General features: G+C 41.8%; 1 protein-coding gene across 26 annotated transcripts in view; it reads left to right on the forward strand.

Moving 5' to 3' along the window:
- PPP6R3 (protein phosphatase 6 regulatory subunit 3) overlaps window positions 1–25,330 on the forward strand; it is a 144,170-nt gene that overhangs the window by 57,252 nt on the left and 61,588 nt on the right. For 24 of the 26 annotated variants that reach the window (XR_012013703.1, XR_012013704.1, XR_012013702.1 and 21 more), the window contains 5 exons: window positions 10,359–10,591; window positions 15,202–15,388; window positions 18,812–18,949; window positions 21,605–21,670; window positions 24,218–24,330. Coding sequence is in view for 12 of the 26 variants with exons in the window: in XM_072790194.1 (XP_072646295.1) it covers window positions 10,365–10,591; window positions 15,202–15,388; window positions 18,812–18,949; window positions 21,605–21,670; window positions 24,218–24,330 (731 nt within the window). In the remaining 14 variants the exon portion in view is untranslated. The remainder of the gene's footprint in view (window positions 1–10,358; window positions 10,592–15,201; window positions 15,389–18,811; window positions 18,950–21,604; window positions 21,671–24,217; window positions 24,331–25,330) is intronic. The other 2 variants (XR_012013715.1, XR_012013716.1) reach the window with 2 other exon arrangements.

The following is a 25,330-nucleotide window of genomic DNA, read 5'->3' on the forward strand; positions in this document are numbered from 1 at the left end:
TGCACAGTTCTGCTCTGTCCCACCTTCATGGCCTTGTCTTTAGCACCCCCTCCCTGCCCCATATTTCAGTCACACCCAAAACCTTGGCCATACCCAGAACAGGTTAGACCTCTCCCTCTCTTCACCTTTGTAGGATTCCAGCCTCTGTTGAAAGCATACCTGCCATGGCTTAAATATCATCTCCTCTATGTGTGTCACTTTCCTCTGCTTCTGCTCAGAATGATTTCTTTCCATATGTTATTAAAATATGTTGCTTTGTCTTTTCTGTAGATATTTTAATATATGTTTATCTTAGTTAAAACTCACCAGTTCTCTTTCTCTCTGCTTCTGCAGCAAGCCTATGGTGCTCTGTAGTGTACTTTTTCAGGGCCCTTTGAGACCTGGTCTTGATGCCTAAGCTTATCTTTGAGCCTTTTCAGTGGCATTTATTATCAGGGCTTTCTCCCTGCCATGACTTTCCTGAAGCTACTAGAAACCTGTCCTATTCTCCGTGCTTGCAGGCTTATGTTTACTAGCCTGGAATACTTTTTGCTATAGCATCACTTATGGAACTCTACCTGTCTTTTGAGCCTCATATATAAGGAAGTCTTTTCTGGTCAAGTTCCCCTCTGTTGAGCTCTCTTTCTACAGAATAAGCTTGGAGTTGATACCTCTCATTCTGTGTTTCTTTCTTTTTCTTTTTCTTTTTCTTTTTTTAGTTTTATTGTATTTTTCGAGGGGGTAGGGACCATTTATCATGTTATTCCTATATTCAGAGTATCTGCTGGTTGATATAACACATAATAAATGGAGTTGGCTCCTTTATTTATTACTCTCAAAAAACCCTGAAATATCAAAGAAATTACAAAGTAAAACTGAAAATGATTCTGGAATATCTGAGTGGTATAAAGGTGATTACTTGTGACATGTTCTTTGAAGAATCCGTTGCAAAGCAAACTCTGGTCCAGAGTTTGTATTGCCCTTTCCTCTAAGGAAATATGTATCTCTAAGAGACACTCTGGTCTTTGATTTAATTAGTCCAGTCTTTGAGGGCTGGGGAGGGCAACTGTAGGAAACGGAGGAGCAGCTGTTGTGTGGACTTTCTAGTCCTTTGTGATATTTTTCCTTGGTACTGAGTGAGAGCTGTCTCTCAGAGTCTAGCTCTTAACTCTTTTCATTGTTCCGTGTTTCTGCCTTTTTGTGTGAAAGTTGGAACGTTTGCCTAGGCATTCAGCTTTGTGAGGAGGAAGTTTATTGTTAATGTGTAGCACAGAAGTAACCTTCTTTCAGATGACACTGCATGGTCCTATTTATAGGTGCTTTGCTCTCTGTCCCCTTCTTGTGGCATGCTGCTTTCATTGTACCAAGTGAGCAACCACCTGCCCTCCTTGAGCCCAGCACTTCCCCATTTGGGTCTTGTCATATGCTGCCCAACTAAGTTCTCCCAATACCTGAGTTCAAGCCCAGGGAAGGGAGTCCTGATACTCCAGGTGTCCGGATGCTGGCAGGAGTAGGTGAGCCAGTATGAGCAGCCTTTCAGCAGCTTGATTTGTCCAATACATCCTGTTCCCACGCTGCTTGTAAACTTGACCAGAGGTGTGGGGTAACTGTCTGCTGCCGTGGAATAAGCAAGTTGTTTTCAATCTAAATGTGGGCTGTGAAGGTTCAGTGTACTCCCAAGATGATAGGGAATCTAGTGGCTTTTTTTTTTTTTTTACATTGATGAAACATCATTGTTTCCATATTTGAGTGACCTAGGCATTTTTTTCTTCTTTATAATATATATATATTTTAAAATTTATTTAGGGGCACCTCAGTGGCTCAATCGGTTAAGCATCTCCCTTCAGCTCAGGTCAAGATCCTGGGTTCTGGGATTGAGCCCTGTATTGGGCTCCTTGCTCAGCAGGGAGCCTGCTTTTCCCTCTCCCTCTGCCTCTTCCCTCCTTGCTTATGTTCTCTCTCACACTTACTCTTTCTCTCTCAAATAAATATATAAAATCTTTTTTAAAAAAGATTTATTTATTCATTTTGTGGGGGAGAGGGCCAGAAGGACAGGGAGAAAGAATCTTCAAGCCGATTTGGGGTTTGATTCCGTGACCTATAAGATTATGACCTGAGCTGAAAGCAAGAATCACATGCCCAACTGACAGAGCTACCCAGGCACCCCTATATTTTTGAGTTAGCTTAGAAAATTACACATGCCTGGTTTACAATTTGGTGGATTATACTAAAACCAGCTAGCCCTTCATTGTTTTAAGGTGAACCATGTGAAAACTTCCCTTTAATTCCTACAAACATTTCTAGATATTAGAGGCTGAAAAACAGTGACCTACTTTTTTTAAGTTGAAGAATGTCCAAGTTGCTTTACATATCTAAGAATAAATGCGATTTCTCATGTATGTTTACATTTTAGAAGAAGGGAAGAACGTGGCCCATAACCTCTCCTCACTGACCCCACATTGGCCCTATGTGGAAAAGGTGGTTAACTGTTGACTTTGGCTGTGGAAGGAGATTGGGGGGAGGGTGTTATTTTAGTACGAGAGGAGAAACTTTGAATCGTAATTGTAGTAATATATAATTAGAACTGTTTTTGTCCGGTACAGCAACCACTGGCCATATATGAGTCTTAAGCATAAAATATGGCTGGTCCAAATTGAGATGTGCTGTAAGTGTAAAATACACACAGATTTTGAAGACTTAATACCAAAAGAATTACATGTTGAGATAATAATGTTTGGGTATATGAGGTTAAATAAAATATACTATTAACATTTATGTAGTCAGTTTCTTTTACTTTTTTGATGTGGCTGCTAGAAAATTTAAACTTACACATGTCTCACATTATGGCTCTCGCTAGATAGTTTGTTAGACGGGGGTCATGTTAGCCAGTAGGCAGAGCCAGGGGCCTGGGAGGAATGCACCCCCTGAGGTGCATGGGGGTTTGAACTTTGACAGTATGTGCTTGTATGTCTTTGTTGAGATCATGAAAAATCTGTTACAAATACTCCCTTCATAGTACAAATAAAATAGAAAAAAATATTAAAAATTTAAAACATTTAGTTTATAGAGTTAAGTCTTTTCCTTTGTGTTGTCTTGGACATAAGCAGCTGCTCCTTTTCTCTTTGTCGCTTGTACTCTGTATATTGAAGTCAAACTGGAAGACGTTAGCAAATATTTACTTAGGACATGAGATCTTGGCAATTCCAGTGGGGCCAGTGATAAAATGGTGTGGACAGGCTGTCTTCATGCATGTGCCACCAATGTGGTCTCAGGGCCCCACGCCCAGAAGTGTTTGCTTTCGTGCCCAGCTGTTTTTCATAAGCTCAGAAATTCTAAATAAATTTGGAATCTTTTTTTGAATGTTTTGCCCTGGGCCTAGCCAACAGTTCATAGTAGTGTATGGTGGGGGTTTTATGGCAGCTTCTCCTGCTTAGGTAGAACGGTTAAGCACAGTTCATGGGAAATAGGAGATTTTGAGTTTTAAGTTAACACTCTTTGTCATTCCCTCAGTTTACTTCTATCATTTGTAGGGAGGACAGTCAGCAGTTTCTCCCTTCAGAGTGCTACTAGTTTATCTTTCACCATGTTTGTCTCATTTTTTCTGGGCTCCTGTTAGAAAGTGATACAGTGTGTTATGTTTTACATCTGTTATATTGAAAAAACCCTACTAATATCAGCCTGTCCACAGGGAGTTTCTGAAATAAATAACATAGTCACCTGTTTGCATCATATGCCTTTTTCTTTTTCTCATGGTTATGTAAGCATTTTGAATGTGTGTATTGCAATTTGTTGCAAATGATCAGCAATAGTTTAAACCCAGGGCAGCAGTAACAGCAGCATCTGGGAACTTAATAGAGATGCACAATCCCTGGTTTACTGAATCTGAATCTGAGACTGTGTTTTAATAAGACCCTTAGGTGTTTCCTGTGCTCATGAAAATTTGGGAAGCACTGGTTTAAACACCTCACACACTTCTGTGGGGGGCATGCTTATTGCACATGGAACTTCCAGTGGTCGAAGTGCATGTGTGTTCCAGCTCCCATACCAGGCCTTTCTCAGTGACTCTTCACAACCAGTTTGCTGTGTGAGGATACTGAGATTTAGAGAGGTATGGTTGCTTTCCCAAGGCTTTGGGACCAGCCAGTAGTGGAACCAGCATGGGAAGCCAGGTCATCTTAGATGCTTAACAGTCCTCGCAAGCCTGGGAGGGAAATGCTGTTTATTTGGTGAAGGCAAGTGATTGTAAGTGGTTTACATATGCCACCATTGGGCCCCTATTGAATATATTCTCCTGGCAGCGCCCTGGAAAATTCTACGGAGGGTCTGATATTCTTGTCATACCTCTTATAGATAGCTTAACACAGTTCCTATTGTCATAGACAGGGTATACCTTTTCTTCCAGAAATAAAGTGTCACTGCTTAATTGCTTTGAAATAAAGGTAGCATGGCTCAGAATTTGCTTCCAAGAAGGAATATATTTCAATAATCTTAGAGGACCTTTAATTAAAGTGGTTGATGTGAGCTGCATAGGTTTATGGATCCTTTGGTCCTGTTTTGTGAATGTAAGATGGTAATTTTACCTGTGTCTTTAGTTCTGGGGAATACAGAGCACAGTTGAGGCCATCTGTGGCAAGCTGATGGGTCACTCCCCAATGACTCGCCTACCTGACCCTCAGCTGTTTTAGAGAAAACCCTGCTTTCAAGCTACTTAATCCAATTTATAAAACAACTCTAAAGGGACACGTGGATGGCGCATTCAGTTGGGCATCTGAGTCTTGGTTTAGGCTCAAATCATGATATCAGGGTTGTGAGATCAAGCCCATGTTGAGCTCCATGCTCACTGCGGAGTTTGCTTTAGACTCTCTCTCCCTCTTCTTCTGCTCCTCCCCACCATGCTCAATCTCTCTCTCTCTCTCTTTCAGATAAGTAAAAATCTTAAAAAAATAAAATAAAATAAAATCCTAAAGAAACAAAACGACTCTAGGATTTTGAAGGAAACTGGCAGGTTCTCTAGTTTTAGTTACTGTTTCCCTCTTGTTAATAGAAAAGCCCATGATTTGGTTTACTGTAAGAAATTGTATTCCCTTTTCTCCCTAAATCCTATTCAGGTATAGCTAGGATATGAATTTTAAAGTGTATTTATGTTAAACTAAAAACTAGCTGTTGAAGTGCTGGCTCCTTTCAGCTTTTCTGGGTATCGTAGTTGTATTTTTGCAAGGTCTCTATTTTACCACAGGGCTTTGGTTGAACTTTGTAACCGTTAGTTCATACCTAGCTTATTTCTACTTCAAAGGGCACAAATAGAAGCTAGGGTAACTAACTTACTGGGGCCATTCATTTCCAGTTGATTTGCTGTTTGGCCAAAAGATAAAATACATAATGTTTGCTTAAGGAGTCTACTGTGGCTTTATTTTATTTTTAAGTTTATAACATACCAAGTTTAAAGAAAGTGCACTGTAGAAATGCATATTTCAAAGTGTTCTGATTTTAAAAATGCTAATCTAATTCAGGATGGTGGAAAATGAAAGGACCTAGGCATTTTAAAAGAGTTGCTAAAAAATTCCTGTTCTCGTGCTTAAATAAGTATAATAAAATAAGAAGTCATAGGCTTGGGGTTTTGAGAAGCTGGCTGGTCAGGTAGGATACACTACTAGAACACACAGACCAGGTGTGTGATGGCTCACCACAGCACAGCCTGCTGGAGGCTTTCTCCCAGGTGGTGATTTGGGGATGTAGAGGCACCTTCCATCTTTTGGCTTTGCCATCCCTTAGAACCTTTTTTATCTTGGGCATCCAGCCAGATGCAGAGGAGAAGGCATGGAGGTTTTTATGGTTCATGGCACACTGGGGAAGACATTGTCATGTGTTAATACCTACCTTCCCAAGAAATTGGGAATGTGGTCTGGGTAAGCGCCTGGGGAAAGGAGAGTGGGTCTCTAGGTATCTGGCCCAGCACCATGTGACTGCACTTCGCCAGATGGCCTGCAAAGACCCAGGGTGGATGCCCATGTAGGCTCAGAGATAGCAGAAAGGAAAGAAAATTAACATTAGTGAGAACCTGATTTCCTCCTGAGCAAGGGATGCTAAACTTCTTCTGTAAAAGACCAGGTAGTAAATATTTCAGGCTCTGTGGGCCACTTTTGGTCTCTGCTGCACATTCTTCTCTTTTCCTAAAACAACACTTTAAAAATATCTAAACCGTTCTTAGCATGCCGGCTGTGGGCTGGATTTGGTCTGTGGGCTGCAGTTGGCCAACTCCTGCTCTTATTTCATCATGGCTAATTACCTGTCTTCTTATAAATCCAGTATGTATGTATGTATGTATTTATTTATGTTTTATTTTATTTTATTTATTTATTCATGAGAGACAAAGAGAGAGAAAGGCAGAGACACAGGCTGAAGGAGAATCAGGCTGCCTATGGGAAGCCTGATGTGGGGGAATCCATCCCAGGACCCCGGGATCATGACCTGAGTCAAAGGCAGACGCTCAACCACTGAGCCACCCAGGCGTCCCTAAATCCAGTATTTAATGAGTTACCTTTATAAGGTTGAAATTTGGAGAGTCAGTTTTTGCTTGCAGTACGTCGATGTGATTATATTCTGACCCATAATTGAGGAGTATGGACTTTCTATTTGTGGACATTTATAGTTTCCGCTTGACGGATGTGAGTGTATATCTTGTTTATAACTAGCCAGTTGCAAGGTCTTGATAATCAGCTTTGCTTTTTTGTAATTGATTTCTTAGTATTTTTCATTATATTTTTGCCTTTCTATATGGGATTACAAAAAATAAAAAAGGTATAGTATTTTATTTCTTAAAGATTGATTTATTTTGAAGAGGGTATGAGCAGGGTGGACGGGGTAGAGGGAAAGAGAGAGCAGCAGACTTCCAGCAGAGCACGAAGCCCGATGTCAGAAGCAGGGCTCCATCCCAGGACCCTGAGATCATGACCTGAGCTGAAGTCAAGGCAGTCACTCAGGTGCTCAGAGCCGCCCAGGTGCCTGAAAATGGCATACCACTTTATTTATTTATTAAAGATTTATTTACTTATTTTCGAGCGTGGGTGCAGGGGAGGGTGCAGAGGGGAAGGGAGAGGGACAAGCCTACTGGCTCTGAGCACGGAGCCCAACCCCCAGCTGGATCTCAAAACCCTGAGATCATGACCTGAGCTGAAACCAAGAGTCAGACATGTAACCAACTCTGCCATCCAGGCGCCCTTAAAAAAAAAGCATACTACTCATTTAGAGACCTAATTAAAAAAAAAATACTTTGGGCTGAATTATTAACTGTGTCCAGTATTCTGAATTCAGGTGGAGAGACTGTTCTATTAGATTATCAGAAATTTGATTTACAGACCAAAATAAGCACAGTCTGACGTGATGTCAGTGGAGCGTGGGAAAGTATTTGAATACACCTGGTAGCTTTTCAGTCAGTGACTTTGCTAAAGTATTTAAAATAAGTAAAATGGGGATCCCTGGGTGGCGCAGCGGTTTGGCGCCTGCCTTTGGCCCAGGGCGCGATCCTGGAGACCCGGGATCGAATCCCACGTCTGGCTCCCGGTGCATGGAGCCTGCTTCTCCCTCTGCCTGTGTCTCTGGCTCTGTCTCTCCTTCTCTCTCTCAAGAATAAATAAATAAAATCTTTAAAAAAATAAAATAAAATAAAATAAAATAAAATAAAATAAAATAAAATAAGTAAAATGAACTCTTCTGTCCATTTGTAGACATCTCAGGATCAAAATTTCCATGGTTGACTTTGAAGGCAAGGTGTACTGACATGGATGGTGAGGGTTTGGCAGTTCTTTCAGGTGCTTTGTTCCTTAAGCTGACCTGGAGCTCCAGCATCTGTCTTAGGTGCCTGTATCTATCTACTCTTAAAGACTGTGGATTAGTATGTGCCTAGAGTCCAAATACGGCCTGTGACTCGTGTGCTGTGTCTTGTGTCTGTGTGTGAACACAGCTGTTTGCGTCCTCATACACTTCAGTAGCAAGGAGGAGGCAGAGGGGTAGAGTGTGCTGTTTTTAGGATTTGCAGTTTAAACTCCCAGATAAATGAGCCACGTTGCTCCGCCAGAAGTGTTGTAGTCTGTGCTGACAGCGTTACTTTGGAAAGCTGCTTTTTTTCCTCCTTTGGAATTAGCTCTTGCTATCCTTGTGTCTTTTTTTTTTCCCTTGTCGTCAGTTTTATGAGGATAAAATGGCATAATAACGTCTCTTTTGTTTGTTTCCCATCTTCCCCAATCTGAAAACCAAAAAAAGCATTTATGGTTTTATTTATTTCCGCCATCCTTTTCCCTGAAGTTCCTTTCTTGTTAGGGATATATCACCTTTGTCCTTCTTCCCTTAGAAGTAGAAGTAGATTGCTCCTCTGTTTGAAGCATACATTTCAGTCCTTCACTACCACAAGTGTTACAGTGCCAGTGAGCACTCTGCCTGTTCCTGGTCTTGAAGGCGAGAGGCCTGGCATGTGGGTGGTTGCTGACCATGCTGGGAATTGTGACATTGCTTTTTTAGCATGTTATGTACATAGTTAGTGGCCTAATCATTAAGAAAAGAGATGGCTGTGCCTCACACTTGTGTCATCTACTGAGCTTTGTGGGCAGTGTGTCCACATGCAGGTTCCTCTGGAGGGAGGCATTGTCAGTCTGGTTTAGGTGAACTGTCAGAGTACCTTCTCATCCCTAACTGTGGCTTCCTGTTGCTTCCTGATGGAAGCATATTGCCATATGTGTCTTTTGAAACATTTAAAGATCTTTTTTTTTTTTTTTTGAAGCAGAGACAACTTTTATAACACCATATTTCATAATCTTACCTAAAACTTGTTCCCTTAAGGAGTCCTTTTTTTCCTCTTTTTTTAGATTCCTTAAAACTTTGCCTATATTTTAAACTCTGTGATTGTATACTTAATAGTGAAGTCATATATACTTCTACACGTCCTTACGTGACCTGCTGTGGCATGTAGTCTTCTATTCCTGGATCAATCAGTATGACTGGCTGTATAAATAAAATTTGCCCTCCATGATGTCTAATTTTTAAAATATTATTTTGAACAAATGTTAATGAAAATGCTAAATCAGGATTATATTCCTACTTGATCTCCTAATACGGATGATTTAAACAAATACTTCTCAAAGTGTGTGTGTGCTCTACATAGGTTATGAGCTTTGCAGCTTCCTTTCTTCTACCTAGGCTCTTCCAGCAAAGGATTTTACTTGAGCACAGGTGGATATTAACATGTATTTGGTGATAATGGTAACAGGAGCCACTACACTGAGTGAATAGTAAAGCTGCAGTTGATCTGTAGATTTGGGGGTTACTTGAAGTATGTATGTGTGTTACCAAAGCCTGGGTCAGAAATTCTGCAGTGAGCATGGTGGACAGATAATGACTTGTGTGGCTAGTCCCATCCCTGATCAGGACTTCAGTTACATGCTGTCAGCTTTTCATGTGTTGCTCAAAAGTAGCGTTTGAAAGTGTCTTGTGGCTGCTGTAGATTACATAGTGACTCCTGTGCTTCCTAATTCCAGTTGTAACCAGTAAGGACTTTCTGTAACTCTTTAACTTGAAGAAAACAAACTTTGTGTTCTCACTATTGAGGAAGGGTGGGAGGAAGAGGAAGGAAGAGTATGCACGTGGTCCTGTTCATGTCCAGTGGTTTTCCTGATAGCTAAGGATGTTGGTTTCCCTCATTTCTCAAGAATTATGTTCCATTTGTTTAGTTTCTTTATTAAGAATGGGACAGATTTTATCATTTTATGACCTTTAGACTTTTCAGCTGTGAAAGTGTTCTCAGTGGTTGAAGGTAACTGGTTTGTGATGATGATTTATTTAATTCTTTGGTATTCTGAAGAATACTATGTACTTAGATCACAGTACTTGTTGTTTGTTGCTTGAATATATTACTTCTGTGTAAGCATGTGTTCTTCAAATGTAAGAAAGGGTTTACTTTCTTCCTTTCCCAGCGTTAAATTCTTTTTTTTTTTTAAAGTATTGGGGCTCGAATTCATGGCCGTGAGATCAAGACCTGAGCTGAGATCAAGAGTCAGACACTTACCTGACTGAGCCATCCAAGCACCCCTCCCAGGGTTAAATTCTCAACAAAGTGTGGATGGGTTAATTTCGTAGGTTAAAATCATCCCAAGTTTAAGCATTCTTTCATCATTTTTAAGTCAAAAATTTTTGTTAATAAAACTATTTTCTGAGAAGGAAAAGTCCTGTTGATTTTACTCCTTTACAAAGTGTTTTAAATATGTTCAATATGACACATTTTACTTATGTGACTCAAGTTGGCATTATAGACTGTAAAATTCAACTGAAATTTGAAAAATTAATATGTGAAGTTGAAATTTTATTTGAAATACTCTCTGCATTTTGTTTAGACCAGCATGTTTTGGAAATTTGATCTTCATTCATCATCCCACATAGACACACTTCTAGAAAGAGAAGATGTAACACTGAAGGAGTTAATGGATGAGGAAGATGTTTTACAGGAATGTAAAGCTCAGAACCGCAAACTTATAGAGTTTCTGTTAAAAGCAGAATGTCTCGAAGATTTAGTCTCATTCATTATAGAAGAACCACCTCAAGACATGGATGAAAAGATCAGATACAAGTAAGAAAATTCAATCTTCTCTTTAGGGTGGGACTGAAGTGAAGTGGGGGTAGAATATTACTCTTGTTATCCAGCAATTCCCCAGGGCTGTTGTAGACCATTTAGAGTGTTAAAATGGTCAAAAGTGACAGACTGAGTGGAGCATGTAATCCATTCTAGAACCATGTCCAGTGAATCACATGGTTTTTTAAAATGAGTGTTCTAAATTGCAGTCAGAAGGCTTTGTGGAAGGGCAAAGTGCTTTGTGAACAGTGATGGAAGTTTCTGAAAATAGTAAGACGCTTCAAGTAAGTATTTTCTCTTCTTTGCAAATAGGAAGATAGAAATTATGTGACTGTCCCAGATCACATGCCAAATCTAAGCCAGAGCTTGGGCTATGAAGACTATGGCTGATACAAGAAATTCTGACTTGTTAGCTTATGATAAGGGAATGGATCTTGATGAACATCAGCAGAGCTGAATTTAAGTAGCTAGTGCCTCGGATGACTGTAGCAGGTTTATGTCCTCCTTGCCAGTTTGCTCACAGTAGAACAGTAGTGGATGGGGCCCTTTATCACTGTCTCTTTCAACACTCGGACTACACATGTCTGGAAACTCTTAGTGAGCACTCCATGTGCATTGAAAGTATTGAAGTTTCAGTGAACTCTCTTTCTGTCTCCAACTCTAATTGAAATATTTGATACTTTCCCTCCTCCCCAGAAAATAGGACAGATTTAGGAACAAAAAGTCATTGATTATGCATTAAATAAACAATGGAATAGGGAGAATTAAGACTTTTAGTAGATCCCCCTGCCCCTTCCCCAGTCTGTTCCTCTTTTCAAATATCTTTTTCTTTCTTTGTGGGGAGAGTTTTGCTGTCAGAGAAATAATACTTATTAATGCTTTCAAGTGCTGGTGGCTTGGACTTTCAAGCAGGTGAGGTTATGTTCTTTGGCGGCCATTAAGATGGACATCTAGCATTAGCAACAGCATCCACGCAGATCAGTCCCCTAAAAAAGAAGAGGAAAGAAATGTGGCAGCAGGAATACTAGTGTACTCCCATCCCCCAGAAGACAGACACTTTGCTGTTTGGGAATTCCCTTCACGTGTGAGCCAGCACACGTGGGTGCTACTTGTCAAGGGGCTCATCCTAGTGGGAGCCATGTGCTGTGGGCTTTACATTGAGCCCACCTGGAGGGTTGTTGTATCCCCCTCTTAGAGAATGTGAGCCAAAGGACTTGCCCTTCTGGTGTCAGTTTTCTCACCAGCTGAATGAAGTTAATACCTCTTTAACTGGGAAGAATAGGCATACCACACCTTAGGGAAGGTGCTTATTTAACCAAAAAGTAGTCATGGCTTTTGTAGTATTGCCTTGCCAGTGGTTTTTTTTAATGAGTGTGTGTGTACTACCTTTGAAGTTGAGGGAACAGATGTGCCTCCCTGGACACACAGTCTTCTGGATGGCACCATTGTGAAGGAACATGACTTATGCTGGGCAGATGAGGTCTGTGCTACAGTTCTGGCCAAGATGGAGACACCAGCTGTGCGAGAGATACATGATATGCCTGGCTGGATACGCAGAGGGGTATTTCATATGGGATCTGAAAGCTTTTCAAGGTTGAGATTGACCTGTGGTCATCTCAGGAAATTTAGACTAGTGTTTATAGAGTCTGGGTGATAGAGTGATTGCTGTATTTTGTGAACCTCATAACTTTATTAGTTACACATGTGAACTGAACTCACACTGTTCTAAGTCAGTGATCATATACAGGGTATTAAACATTTGTCATTTTGCACTGATCTTTTTAATCATAATGACAGATCTCTCAGTTCCAAATAATATAGCAGAAATTTGAACTAAAAGAACTTTGAGAATAGGGCTCTAAGTAATATAATAAATCCTAAAGCTAAGGTGCTGTTGGTTGAGTCAAGGTTCCTACAGAGGGACTGCAGAGGAGGAGAGATAGGGGAGAAGAATAACCAGGAGGGACTGCCACCCTGAAAGCTAAGGGAAGCCAGGCTTCAGGACAGAGGGATGGACAGGTGGGTCGAGGGCCTGCTATTGACCGGACACATGACCATTGGCGCTTGCAACACAGAGCACGTGGCTCCATCAGTGTAGGTTTTCTGGAGTGCTGAAGGTGAAAGCCTGGCTGGAATGTCTTTCAGGAGAACTAGCGACAAAGCAGAGACAGCTCTTTCAAGAGTCTCCCAGAAAAAGAGCAGAGAGAGAAAGTGGGTGCTGTAGGCAGATGGGAATCAGTAAAGGTGTGGTGGTGTTTTTATCCCTGTGGGAAAAATAGTGGGACATTTATATGCTGATGAGAGCCATGCAGTACCGAGGGAAAAGAAGGAACAGGGAGTGGGACATCCAGGGATGTACTGTGCCTGAGTAGGTGGGAGGCCATGCAATCAAAAGGGCAAGTGGAGGGTGGCTTTAGGAGCAGAGTCAGCTCTGTGGGTAGGGAGGAGGAAGAGCCCAGATGTAGGTTGGTGTGCAGTTCTCTTCTGTTTGCTTCTGTGTTCTCACTACAGAGGAATTGAGGTCAGAGCATACAGTGGGGGAGGGGAGAAATGGAGGGGGTCTTTGGGTGTTTTAGAGCTAGTTTAATGTTTAGGAAAGAGAGAAGAGCCCCAGCCTGTCTGGAACCAGGACTGTGAACCTTACGTATAGGGCCCAGACCCTTTACATGTGCTTCTTTAGCTAGATCATATGTCTCAGTCACTGTGGGAAAATAGGTGAAAATTTCATAAAAAAGATATTGTAAATGCCCATGCTCTGTTCTGGACCTTGTGTGTCAGAATTTGGAGAACACTCTATGCATTTGGTTTGCAGCCTCACTTGAGGTCTACTGTCTTTTACCTGTGCTTTACTTGCCAGCAGTTTCAAATTGGGGCATTTGAGACAGTGCACCCCCTAGCCCCCTACAGCAGTATTTCAGAAGTTTTATAACTTAGAAAATACAGAGGAATAAAAACAGCTAGCTTTTGTTTATTCTAGGCCATCTTTTTCTCAGTATTTTGTGTTATCCTTCTCCATGAGGTAAAGGTTACTTTCTTAATTTTACAGACTTGAAAACTGAGGCCAGGAAGGTTAACTTGTCCAAGGTCATGCAGCTTGTAAATAGCAGGGACAGAGTCTGAATCTAGGTAGTGTGAGTCCAGAAGCCGCACCTGCAACCACTGCATTATCCTGCCCTGGCATAATGACAACTTTCTATTATGGCATCTTTGAGCCCACATATTTCATAAAGTAAGGAGGAAAGACTTTAATTTGACTGAGCCACAGAAGACAGCTATTTGATAATATGATCTTCATGCCCACACACCTGCCAGTTCTGTTGTCTTTCTTTTCCTTTCTCTTCCTCCCTACAAAGGTTCACTTGGGGACATTCTCATACTGTTACATCTTCCAGCCTCACACCAGACCCTCTTAGGGTCTACGGCCTTCTGGTCTGTGGCCAGTAGCCTCTTGAGCCAGTGGCCTCAGAGCAGGCAGCCCTTGCTTATCTTGGGTGCCTCAAAGGGTGTTGTCTCTATTTCAGACTACAGTCCTTGCCTCTCTCTTGTCATACAGCAATCTGTGGCTGTTTTGTCACCTTCCTGTCCAGCCAACCTTTGACTTGCCACTCCAGATGACTAGTTGGTACTGGATCCTGGCTGCTTGACAAGGAGGAAAAAAGAGCAGATAAATGAAATTGGGGGTGGTAGAGAATGTCATGTGGACCGGCCTTGGAGTCTGCCTTTGTTGCTGTTAAAAACGGAAGAGAGATTGTGGTAAAAGGAGTGAGTGGAGAAAATGGATCAGCTGTCTGGTTTTCAGAGAGAGAGAGAGCTCTGATGGTCAGAGGCAAGCATGATATAGGGGTGCAGGTATTTCCAGGGCTGTGGGGTCTGTGGAAGAGGTCTGTGACCCACAGCAGTGAGACCTATCAGTTGGGTAATCCCTGGAAGACCTTGGAAGGCTGGGAAGGCTGGCAGGAGAGCTTGTGTTTTGTACACAACTTTCCCATTTGGGTGACTCAGGCTGATGTCCTGTTCTCCAGTTCCCTATGTTAGAATATTTATTCTCTTATGGTGTAATATAGACTGAATACTTGATGAGCCCCCCAAAAGAGCTTTCTAGTACATTTGCAACTCCTGTGAAAATAGAGGTGGCTGATGGGTCTTGAAACCTGAATGTGTCTTAAGTAGTTAAGGAGGTACTGTGTTGTACTGTGTGTAGTGCAATTTCCTGGAAACCAGTGTCCCCTATGGTTGTCCTACCAGCTCTGCCACTTTCCTGCCAGAGCAGGCTGCTGGCTCTTACCTGCCTCATCTGGCCAGTCCTGTCCAAGAAGGCCCACACCCTGTCCCGCAGCATGGCCTCCCAGGCTTCCTGAGTCCTAGGTGTGCTCTAGCTTTGTTGGGGAAAGTGTATCCTGTTGAAACTTGCTTTAGAAGTAACTTTATAGATGCAGTAGAGAATTTCACTTTAATTTAGAGGTTGGACAGAATGGAATAAAATTTCCTAATTCAGAGGTGATTTTGTTATTTTTCACAAAATTTTAGGAAGCCTTTCAGATTTATGTTTTACTTTCTATAATGAAACTGTTAATACAGATGATGATGCAAGTGTCCTGTTCTTCTAGGTACCCAAATATATCTTGTGAGTTGCTCACTTCTGATGTCTCCCAGATGAACGATAGGTTGGGGGAAGACGAGTCCTTGCTCATGAGGTTATATAGCTTCCTCCTAAACGACTCCCCCTTGAACCCGCTACTTGCCAGTTTCTTCAGCAAGGTGCTCAGTATTCTTATCAGCAGAAAACCAGAACAGGTAAATATCATTTTCCAGAAGGTAAGTATTAGGGCTAATGATCCCCCAGTGATTTTGTTGCTTCAGTATTCTGAGTGGGCCTTCCATCCAGGTTCCATAGTGACTCTGGTGAAGCGACAGTTAGTTTATTTTTTTCCCCCCAAATGACCACAACACAGATGAAGCTTTAAATAAAAAAGCATTTCCATAAATGTAATCTCGATGATTAGTTTATACATATGGTGATTATTTTCTATTTTGATTCCACTTAAGAACTTAAGTGTTTAGCTTGGACATCTTTGTTTATTTTTATTATTATTATAATAATGTCTGAGCTAAAATCAGACATTTGACCTACTGAGCCCACCAGGTGCCCTGGACTTCTCTGTTTAGACTGCTGTTCTGTCCAGTAGTGCTGGGCAGAAAATCCTCCTTTACTGTTGTGGCAGGAACTGTCCCTCCCTCTGCTCCTCCCCTTCCCCCCTCCCATCCCCACCCCTCACATCTGTTTTGTTCCTCAACAACTCAGATATAATTAGGAAATTGATTTTCCGAGGACCTGTTACATATGTAGTGGTTCTTAAAGTATGGTTTTTTGACCAGCAGCATGAGTACCACCTGAGAATTTGTTCGAAATGCAAGTTTGTAAGCCCCACCTCACGCCTAATGAATCAGACACCCTGAGGGTGGGGCCCAGTGATTTGGAATTTTTAATAAGCCTTCTAGATGACTGATGCATACTAAAATTTGAGAGTCACTGCTCTAGTGGATACTGGTGTGAAGAAGGATATGCTTACCAGAAGATTATGATCCACTTCTGGAAATAGGCACCCAAGGAGCAGCAAGAGCCTCCGAGGCTCCAGTACAAACAGACCTGCCAGAGCGTGGCAAGCGAGGGTGTGATGCCAGAACTGCAGTTGGTCAGACCAGCTGGGCCTGGCTTCTTCCCCATGGAGAACAGGGTCCGTGACCCATCCTTGCTGTCAGCAGACGTGGAGGGATAGAACTATTTTAGGCATAGTATGTCTGTCCTTTGCCAAGGCAAAGTGGATGCATGTTTTATTTTAGAAAGACGAGATTGTTCTTTCATGTTCTTAATTAGGAAGGATTATCCTCCTAAATGTATTGGAATTGAGGTTCTTTTTTCTTAGATAGTAATCCCCAAATCATGATTACTGTAATACAGGCTGTCTTTCCCTGTTCCGCCTTCTGGTGAGAAATAATAGTCCCACTGAGTGTTCTAGCAAAGTGCACGCCGTCCCATCAACACAAGGTACTGGTCCTTTCAGGTGGTTGTAGCCTTTACTGACACAGGCCTTCCACCTTCATCATACTTTTTTTCTCTTCATTCGATGCGAGGGGAGCCCAAGTTCAGGGCCCCAGGTCTCACCAGACATTTTATTTTATTTTATTTTATTTTATTTTATTTTATTTTATTTTATTTTATTTTATTACTTTATTTTTACATCTGCAATTTTATTTTTTATTTGCTGTTAGGGTTGAGGGGAAACAGAAGTTTGGGCTGAGGAATAAACTTTTTTCCTGAAATTACATCCTGAAAGTTTTAAATAAGTAGAAGGAGAAGATAGGTAGTTGGTAAACTGGCGCCTAAGGTTACTATCCCACTTCTGCCACCAAGACTTCCTGTCCCAAACCAAATTATAATAGAGAAAAAAATTATTCTATATTTTGCTCATTAATGATCTAGACAAGATATAGAGAGGGTGGTACCACCACAAGTTTCCAAGGAGGGGCACAAGTCCGTTCATTCTACATTCTACGTCTGTGTCTGAGATATCATCCCTTAGACCCCATCAAAGAGTTCACCAGACCTTTTATATAAAGTGAGAATACACTTGAAACTTTCTGGGACTCTCAGTGCTTGTGCTGGCCTTCCAGGTCAGACGTATGTGCACAGGTGATGGCATATGCCGAGTACATTCCGAGAAAGGGGCCCAGTCGTTCCATGGTTCTTTGTGCTTCTTGGCTTGGGACTTTTGGAATGAAAATGAGAGAATTCAGTCACCCTCGTTCTTCACCTCTCTCCGTTTGAGAATTAAGATTGCCAGTGAAGATTTCTCGTCTCATGATGTTAGTGAAGATGCATGCAACTGCAGGTGATGGCGGGGGCTTAGCCAATGCAGTCATTCATTAGCTCACAGGGAGGATGTTCAGCTACAGGATACCTTCAGCGTTGGGCGGAGGGGAGGTTAGCATCTCCACAGTGTTGTCCTTGATCTAGGACACCTTTAATCCTTGCTGTGCTGTCCACGGTACTGGCAGCACTCGGTGCCTTTGGGCTCCTGGGCTAGTGCTTTTGCCACTGAATCATGCAATATTTTGGTTATGTCTGCCTTTTTCTTCTTTTCTCCTCTATTGTGCTTTTAAAACAACTCTGTGACTCAGTTATGAGTGTATGAATTGTATATAACTTCTTGAGGTTTATTTTGTAACATCTAACCTTACTGTTCAGAGGATCCTCATAGGATCATTGCTCCCGCGTTTGCACTGGAGAGCATGAAGCAGTTTTTGTTCATCTCTGGCTCATAGCCTTCCTCATGTGGGATAATGGCAGGATTGTGGCTTTTGTGGCATACAAATCTAAGCTTAATCCTCAGGGCAGCCACGTTTGGCTCTAGCAAGATGCTTAACTGATCTGTGCCTTGTTTTCCTCGTCTAGAATGCTGAGTGGTCAGCCCCATGTTAGGGCCTCCTGAGAGATTTTGGTGAGACTTAGCTGCTGCCACACTGGCCATGTTGCTTTGAGGACTTTTGAAGAGACACTTGGTGCATATGGACAGGAGGCACGCAAAGGACAGAACACTCTCTCTCTTCTTCTTGTACAGAAGAGAGACCCTGATTGTAGTTGTAGCTTCTCTTGTCTCTTCTGTGTAGCCACCTGTCTCTTCTGCATTCCCCCTCCTCTTGTTAATCTAGTCAGAGGGACTGCTGACATAAAACCCAAATGTGATGTTGCTATAGCAGGTGATACTTGATGCTTTGAATTTTTTTTTCTTACTTGCGAGAGACTAATTAGGATTTTGAAGATTTATCCTGCATTTTAGTACAAAGTCTAATGAACTTGCTTTATCCATAAACTGTTTTATGATACATTCTTTGCTCTTTATGGGCTGTTAAGTTATCCTTATTTTTTGAAAATTAATAATGAGAGTGAATAGAAATAAGATATTCTGTTATGGTGTATTTATATGAAAGAGTGTGATAATTTGAGAGGTTTTTTTCCAAAGGAGCTTTTGCATTCTATAACAATTATAGTGGACTTTCCAATTTTATATGTGATTACTAATTCAGCATTTACCATTCTTCAACTTCAGGTGGTGGTGGGATTTGAGAGCCAATAATTTGAGGGGTGAGGTGGAATACATGCTAAAGTTCACAGTTCCCCAGTTACGTGTCTTTCAGGTTTGGTTTGTTCTCCTCTAGATTGTGGATTTCTTAAAGAAGAAACGTGATTTTGTAGACCTTATAATAAAGCACATAGGAACTTCGGCCATCATGGATTTGTTGCTCAGGCTCCTGACATGCATCGAGCCTCCACAGCCCAGGCAAGATGTGCTGAATGTGAGTAGAATTAGGACACCTTCACTGGGGTGGGAAGTGGCCCAGGAGCCCACAGGGCTGCTGGGTGCTGGGAGGGATTCCACGGGATTGGAGAGGAAGGTTGCCTGGGAAACTAGGAGGTAAGGCGGGGGCAGAGAGGAGGGTGGAGCGGGGAAGGAAGGTTGTTCCTAGGTAGAAAGAGATTCTGACTTTGCAGGATTAGTTTCTGAGATGTGCACATCCAGAGGTGCCTGGGATGTTTCTTTGTGAAGGGTCCTTTACCCTTTACTGGTTTGATTTTCAGTGGGAGTGGGGTGGTAGAATGGGTTGAGGATGTGTTTAGAGCTGGTCTGGTGGTAAGAGCAGAAGATTGGGAGTTACGCATCTCATCTGAGGATACTGTGGGCCATCACTCTTGGGAGTGTGATCACACTTCAGGGTCATGGCTGCAGAGATGGGGGCAGGTGTTTCCAAGAAATCAGCCTTCAGGGTAACTTTCCTCTTGTGGGTTGTTTGGATCATAGAATAGGAAGGAGAATGGAGGTTATTTCCAAAAGCACACATTGTAAAATTTTGGTAGAGAGTTATTTTAGGAAATGTGTGCCTCTTGAAGAGCTGTCTTAGGTGGAATTTGGGTGGGAACAGGGAGAGTATGAGTGACTGGAAGATGAGATTTCTCACAGGCTTTTATCTTTGCCCCTTCTTCTTGTCTTCTGTCTCCTCCACTCTCCTTCTTTTCATTGCCTTCTTCCAGGACCTTCCCCAATCCGTTCCATCCTTAAAACTCAGCCTTGAACCCTAGTATTTACTCATTTCTTTGAAATAAGTTCTGTTGGAAATGCCAATTTTAATTAAAGATTCAAAGAACCAGAGAAGAGAGGTAGGAGGTTCTGTAAGGTAGTATTCCAGGAAAGGGCATGTTCTGCTGAGGTGAGCAGGCATGCCTGGATGCGTGTTTGTGTGAGGGGGAGGGGTCAGAGCTGAGTCTGGAGAACCTGGTCATTGTGAGGACACCAACTGAGGGTATCTAGTGAATGTCTTGGAGTTGTCTGTGGGAAGGAACCCTAAATTGGGGTGCTGGTTCCTTTTAGATGTCTTCTTGTGGATATTTTTTCTCAACATGTTGAGGATTCCAGAAAAGATTGTTGAGGGCAAGGGGGAGGGAGGGTCAGCTTTACATTTGGATTGCTCTGGGAGAAAATTATTAAATATAGTTTCTTAGAATTCCTTTGGCCACTTCTGGGTTGAATTTTAGGGCAATTTCTAAAGGAATAGATGAACTTCTGGAGGGATATGGTGATAGGCAGTTAATACAGACCTAGGTTAGGGGAAGAGTAGTTAGAAACTTTGACTTGGGTGCCCGCCCTGGGGGAGTGCTTATTAGTGGCTCTGCAGGCAGTAGGGGTGTGGGGCTGATCCTTCCCTAGCTCACAAAGCTTCTTTCCTTCTTTCTTGGTGGTCAGGAACTCCCCCCACCACCTCCCTTGCTACTAAAGGATGGCCCCAGGCGTCACCTCTGCCTTACTCTGCATTTTCGCAAGATCCCCAGGAGGGTGATTCCTGTGCCCATTTAAAAATTGATCTTAAAATGTAAAGTTGGACCTCTAGTAGCTTTACCCTCTAGCAGCTTTGTTAGCATTTTCCTTGGGCACCTTTCTCCTTCGGGAGCAGGCAGCTCTGCCCTTAGCAAATTGTGTTTGATTCCTTGCTCCCCAGCCCTGTGCCTCCCTACTTCCTCCAATTTCCCTTTAACCTTTGGGTTTTGTTCTCGGGCTGTTTTTGTTTCTGTGTCCTTTCTTGGTTGTAAATGCCTTGTTTAGTATGGTGTTTCCGTCCTGCCTAACATTCTGCTAGCTGATATTTAATTTATTCTTCCTTATTCTTCTCCTATTTTCATTTACAGCACTACTTCACATGTAGGTGAGAAAGAGGTTGCCTAGGCAGGATACTAGCTCTTTACTAACTCCTGACTGGGCAGATAAACTCTCCGGCTGTGGTGCCCTGCCCCCCATGTCTCCTGTGGCTGTTTTGGTTTTGGAGTCTGAAAGTTCATGTTTTAACTTACCATGTTTTAAGAGGCTTGATACTAAATCATGCTTTTCTCAATTTTTCTGACTGTCTTTTTTTTTTTTTTTTTAAGATTTATTTGACAGAGAGCAAGAGCGTGCGTGTGTAAGGGGAGGGATAGTGGGAGAGGGAGAGAGAGGATCTTCAGCAGATTTGCCTCTGAGCATGGAGCTTGACCCTGAAATCATGACCTGAGCCCAAATCAGGACACTTAACTGACTGAGCTACCCAAAGCCCCTGTGAAACTGTCTTAGGGTGAATACTGTCTTATAGAAAATCTATAAATTACACACACACCCTCAAACAAAATATAGACCTTTTTAGTGCTTAGTGTCTGAGAATTACCCTGTGGCTAAGAAGCTGATGTTAGAATTTTTTAAGTGGGAATTGTAATTTGGGGCATAGTTTGTACTGTTGGCTACTGTTTAAATAATATATTCACTGGCATTTTCCTTGGGGGACTTTTAATTTCCTGTAGTGTTCAAAGTCCAGAGAAACCTGTAACATTCTACTTAAAATGTGATGGATATTTCCAAGTATGTTAATCTTCATTGGGGCTTGAACAAGAGCCACGCATTGCTATGATTACCTCTACAATGTGTTTTACAGTGGTTAAATGAGGAGCAAATTATCCAGAGACTTGTGGAAATAGTTCATCCATCGCAAGAAGAAGATGTAAGTTCTTCTGTGTGACTGTAAACTTGATTTTTTTTTTTAAATTGAAACCTTTTTATTTGAGCATAGAGCTTAATCTTAATTGTATGAGACATGGATGTAGACGACAGGTATAATCTGGCATTCTTAAAGTGGGCAATTTTCTAAGACCCCAAAGCTTTAAAAAATACTACATTTTGCTGATGTGTAGATCATCTTCAGAAATATGGAAAATAGCTCCAAAATTTGGAAAATGGTTCTACCTCCATCTTCTGGAGCTGGGATTTTGTGCTGAATCTGCTTAACTTTGTCACAGACCTCCTCCATCCTACTTCTTTCTCCTTGTATACACATCATTAGCCCAAATGGTGTAGCCACATCTGCACTTGGGTTTTCTGTTCTGGCTAAAGCTGTCCTGGCAGCACATCAGAATCTTTGCCACCGTTGAACCCCTAAGTGTTGGACCCTTGGCAGTCATACTTGTTGGCCTGGCTTCTGGCACCAGCAGGTTTAACTTTGTCCCTGGTGCTGGGGATTGGCTTGGCAATATAGGATTGAAGCTGCTCTGGAGTTTGAAGACTGAGCTCTGTGCTGAGAGGATGCCCTTCTGGGTCGGGTCTCCAGGATTGGCCTAGCCCATCGGCCCCTGTGGAGGAAGCTGTCCGCTCTTCTGCTCTGCTGCTATTCTTGTTGCCACCCTCTGTTGCAGCCTGAGCCCTACGGACTTGCTGGTATTTCGCCATTTCTGCCTATTGACATGACAGCTCTCTACTGCTCAGCCTCCTTTCTGCAAAGTAGATATGCAGGATATGTCATGGGAAGGTCAAGTGACCTTCTTGTATTACAGAGGTTGCCAGTGAGATTGAAGAGTGAGCACCATGGAAGAATTAGCACAAAGGTAAAAGTGTATAACCAGAGGAAATTCTCACTCATTTTGACTTAGCCCCTCTACTCTGGTATATTCAAAAACTTTTGATACCTGGAGTTCATCTAAAGCAACCCCTTCCCTCTGCCAAGTTAATCATTAAATGTGCCACTGATTCCCCATCTTCCCCTTGGGACAGTGTATCTGGTGCTCTGGTGCAGTGTCATTCCTGTTAACATTCAGAACACATTCCAGTATGTACCTGTATTGGGTGTGGAGTGGGAGAAGTCCTGTTTAGAGGGAGCCTGCAGTCTGAGTGGGCTGATAACGCCTCTTATGGTTCCTGAGCATGTTTCCTGTGTGATACAAATGTGTGGTCAGTGTGGGCCATGGAGAGTGATGATGGGAGCTTGACCTCTCCTATTCACAGGGAATACATGTCCATGGACGAGGCTTGCCTATTGCTAGGATTTCACGTTCTTGAACAGAAGAACTTGATTGCCCAGCAGGAAATTCTGCCTTTCTACAAGGCTCAGAAGAAACTGATGAAGGAGAAGCCCAAGTCTGCAGCTCTTTTTTTTTTTTTTTTCTCTTCTTTTGAAGGACAAAGCATTTGAGGCATTCGCACCTTCTTTACCTGACTTGCAAGAAAGTTAATTTTGCCTTTGGAAAGTCCTATTAATACTTCTCTTTTGTATTAAGTGATAAATTATATGCTAAAATCATACGGACCAGTTTATATTTATTAAGGAAATGTTAAATTCCTAATTCTAGTCAGTAGATTTTGATATGTTGGTGTGTGTTGTTAGTGCTGGCATTTCACTGTCTCCCTGTGCTGGGCACATAGCTGCTCAGTCTGTGGACTGTGCTCAGTGCCATGTGCCATGAGACATAATGCATTTGGGGGCTGACTTTAGACCTTTCCTATAAGGTGAAAATTGTATGATAACAGTGGGAGAAGATGCAATATTTCTTACCCATTGGTATATTCCAGAAAGCTATATTTGACTTTTTTTTTTTAATCAGTGTTGATTTATTAGCTTCTATGCTGATAAAAGCATATATAATTGACCTTTGAACAACACGGGTTGGGGTGCCAACCCCCTATATGAAATCAGAAATCCATATAAAACTTTGGACTCCATAAAACTTGACTGCTAATAGCCTGCTATTAGCTGTAAGCCTTACCAGTAAGGTAAATCATCAACTAACACATATTTTGTACATGTGTTACCTACCATATTTTTACAGTAAAGCAAACCAGGGAAAAGAAAATGTTATTAAGAAAATTGTAAGAGAAAATACATTTAAATAAGTACTCTACCATATTGAGAAAATCCGCGTGTAAGTGAACTTGTGCACTTCAAACCCATGCTGTTCAAAGGTCAGCTGTATATTGGGGGTGTGTCTTTTTCAAGTTTTCAGTCGTAGAAATTTTCCCCTGCCAGAACTTTGATCCCATGTCCCTACATAAAGTGATCTGTATTGTGCAGTATTGTTATGTGAAGTTCATTACCCTGGCAGAACCAAATCCTCCTGTGTCGACCTACATTACTTCTTCTGAGCTTGACTTTTTACTCACTGCAGCTTCTTAGGGCCATTGTTAATTTGTGTTATTTCTTAAGCAATTTCCTTGCTATCGTTTTCTTATAAATTTGACATTTTATGTGTTTTATAGTTAAAATTGTACTTTTTTCCTTTAGCGGCATTCAAATGCTTCACAGTCACTTTGTGAAATTGTTCGCCTGAGCAGAGACCAGATGTTACAAATTCAGAACAGTACAGAACCAGATCCCCTGCTTGCCACTCTAGAAAAGTATGTTTAAAACTCTGTTCTTGTTCTTTTAAAAAAAAATTTTTTTTTCAACTGATACTATTTAATGTGTTACCGGAATGAGTGGTTGGTAAGTCTTCCATCTGTGGGAATCCTGTTCCTGCAAAATAACCGTGGGATGGGGGAGAAAGTAGGAGAACCAGCTTATCTGATTTCAGCCATTTATGATGCCCAGTGGAAACCTACAGGGTAAGAATGTAAATAAATGACATTTATATGTAGACTTTGAACTTTTCAAATAGCTGTAAACTAGAATTTCATAAAGCCATCGTAAGATGGTATAGTGCATCATGACTATGGTCCCTGCTCCACAAGTCTTTGGTGGAGAATAGTCTGATACACAAACTAACTCATGTAGTCAATGATTTTTACCAGAAGATCTTCTTAGGGTTTACTATATACCTTTGCAGCTGACTAGGGGCAACCTGACCACACCTGATTTGAAGGGTTACAAGTCTTGTATGGTTTGTTTCTTTGTACTACCCTGCCCTTATTTTTGGACAGTTCCTTGTGAACAGCCATCTCCTGTTTGGGTGGAAGATAGCTTGCGGATGGTGTGCTGTTTTGAAATTTGTGAATGGCCAACCCATGGACACCAGTTTTTCTAGATTCACACATTTTCTGAAAGAATATTTGGCATTGAGCATGAGCATACATTCAATCTGCATCCATATAGCTGCAAGTTGTATTTATTTATTTATTTATTTATTTAGTTAGTTAGTTAGTTAGTTAGTTGTTTTAATAGAGAAACATCAGGCATTTCCCCACTTTGGATGAGTAAATCGAGAGTGTACATACAGTTAGCACTTTTGAGTACAGATGGCAGTCCTGCTTCAGCTCACTGCCACTGCTGCTATTTTTTTTTAAAGATTTTTTATTTATTTATTCGTAAGAGAGAAAGAGAGAGAGAGAGAGAGAGGCAGAGACACAGGCAGAGGGAGAAGCAGGCTCCACGTAGGGAGCCTGATGTGGGACTCCATCC

Source organism: Canis lupus, chromosome 21 (assembly GCF_048164855.1).
Source record: "Canis lupus baileyi chromosome 21, mCanLup2.hap1, whole genome shotgun sequence".
Lineage (NCBI taxonomy): Eukaryota > Metazoa > Chordata > Mammalia > Carnivora > Canidae > Canis > Canis lupus.